This window comes from Cariama cristata, unplaced genomic scaffold, assembly GCF_000690535.1.
Source record: "Cariama cristata isolate BGI_N322 unplaced genomic scaffold, ASM69053v1 scaffold5726, whole genome shotgun sequence".
NCBI lineage: Eukaryota > Metazoa > Chordata > Aves > Cariamiformes > Cariamidae > Cariama > Cariama cristata.
The window spans coordinates 47,507-48,054 of record NW_009621434.1 but is presented as its reverse complement, the minus strand read 5'-3'; the positions used below and the strand labels follow the sequence as shown (position 1 = coordinate 48,054).

The following is a 548-nucleotide window of genomic DNA, read 5'->3' as shown; positions in this document are numbered from 1 at the left end:
TCAGGGATTGCTCGTGCCCACGTACACGCCATGGGGCTGTGTATTCACGACACTATTGTTTTTTATCTAGTACTTCCCATTTGTTTTCTTCTGTGCTTTTCCTTTCCACCCTACAGAGGGGGCAGATGTGTTTCCACCCATGCCAAGGCCACGGCCAGTCACGCACAGCTAGCTGGGCCTCCCACGTGAGGGACCTGGTGTTGGGCTTGCGGGGGTGAGAGCACCAGGGGTTCAGTGCCAGGAGGGGAGGGAGAGGTAGGTGAGAAGAGATGCGAGTGGCAGCCCAGCAGCCTCAGGGCCCTCACCATCAGTGAAAGGATGCAGGTAGCCAAATATCCGGAGACCATAGTTGGTCCATTTTGGGGACACAGCCAGCTTCTTCAGTGTAGTTCGTGTCTGAAGCGGAAGAAGAAAAAAATAATAAAAAAAATTAGATGTGACAGGAACAAAGGGGGATGCAAAAACCCTGGGACAGGTGGGCAGAGGGAAGTATGGGGTTTGCTCTAGGAGGAGAATGGAGCACGGTGTGTGATGGAGACAGCGGGAAA

The 548-nt window shown here is 53.3% G+C and overlaps 1 protein-coding gene across 1 annotated transcript in view; it reads right to left on the bottom strand.

Moving 5' to 3' along the window:
• Positions 1–548, bottom strand: part of LOC104163071 (beta-1,4-N-acetylgalactosaminyltransferase 3-like) — a 53,219-nt gene that overhangs the window by 14,298 nt on the left and 38,373 nt on the right. Inside the window, 1 exon segment of the mRNA XM_009701953.1 lies at positions 306–396. Coding sequence (XP_009700255.1) covers positions 306–396 — 91 coding nt within the window.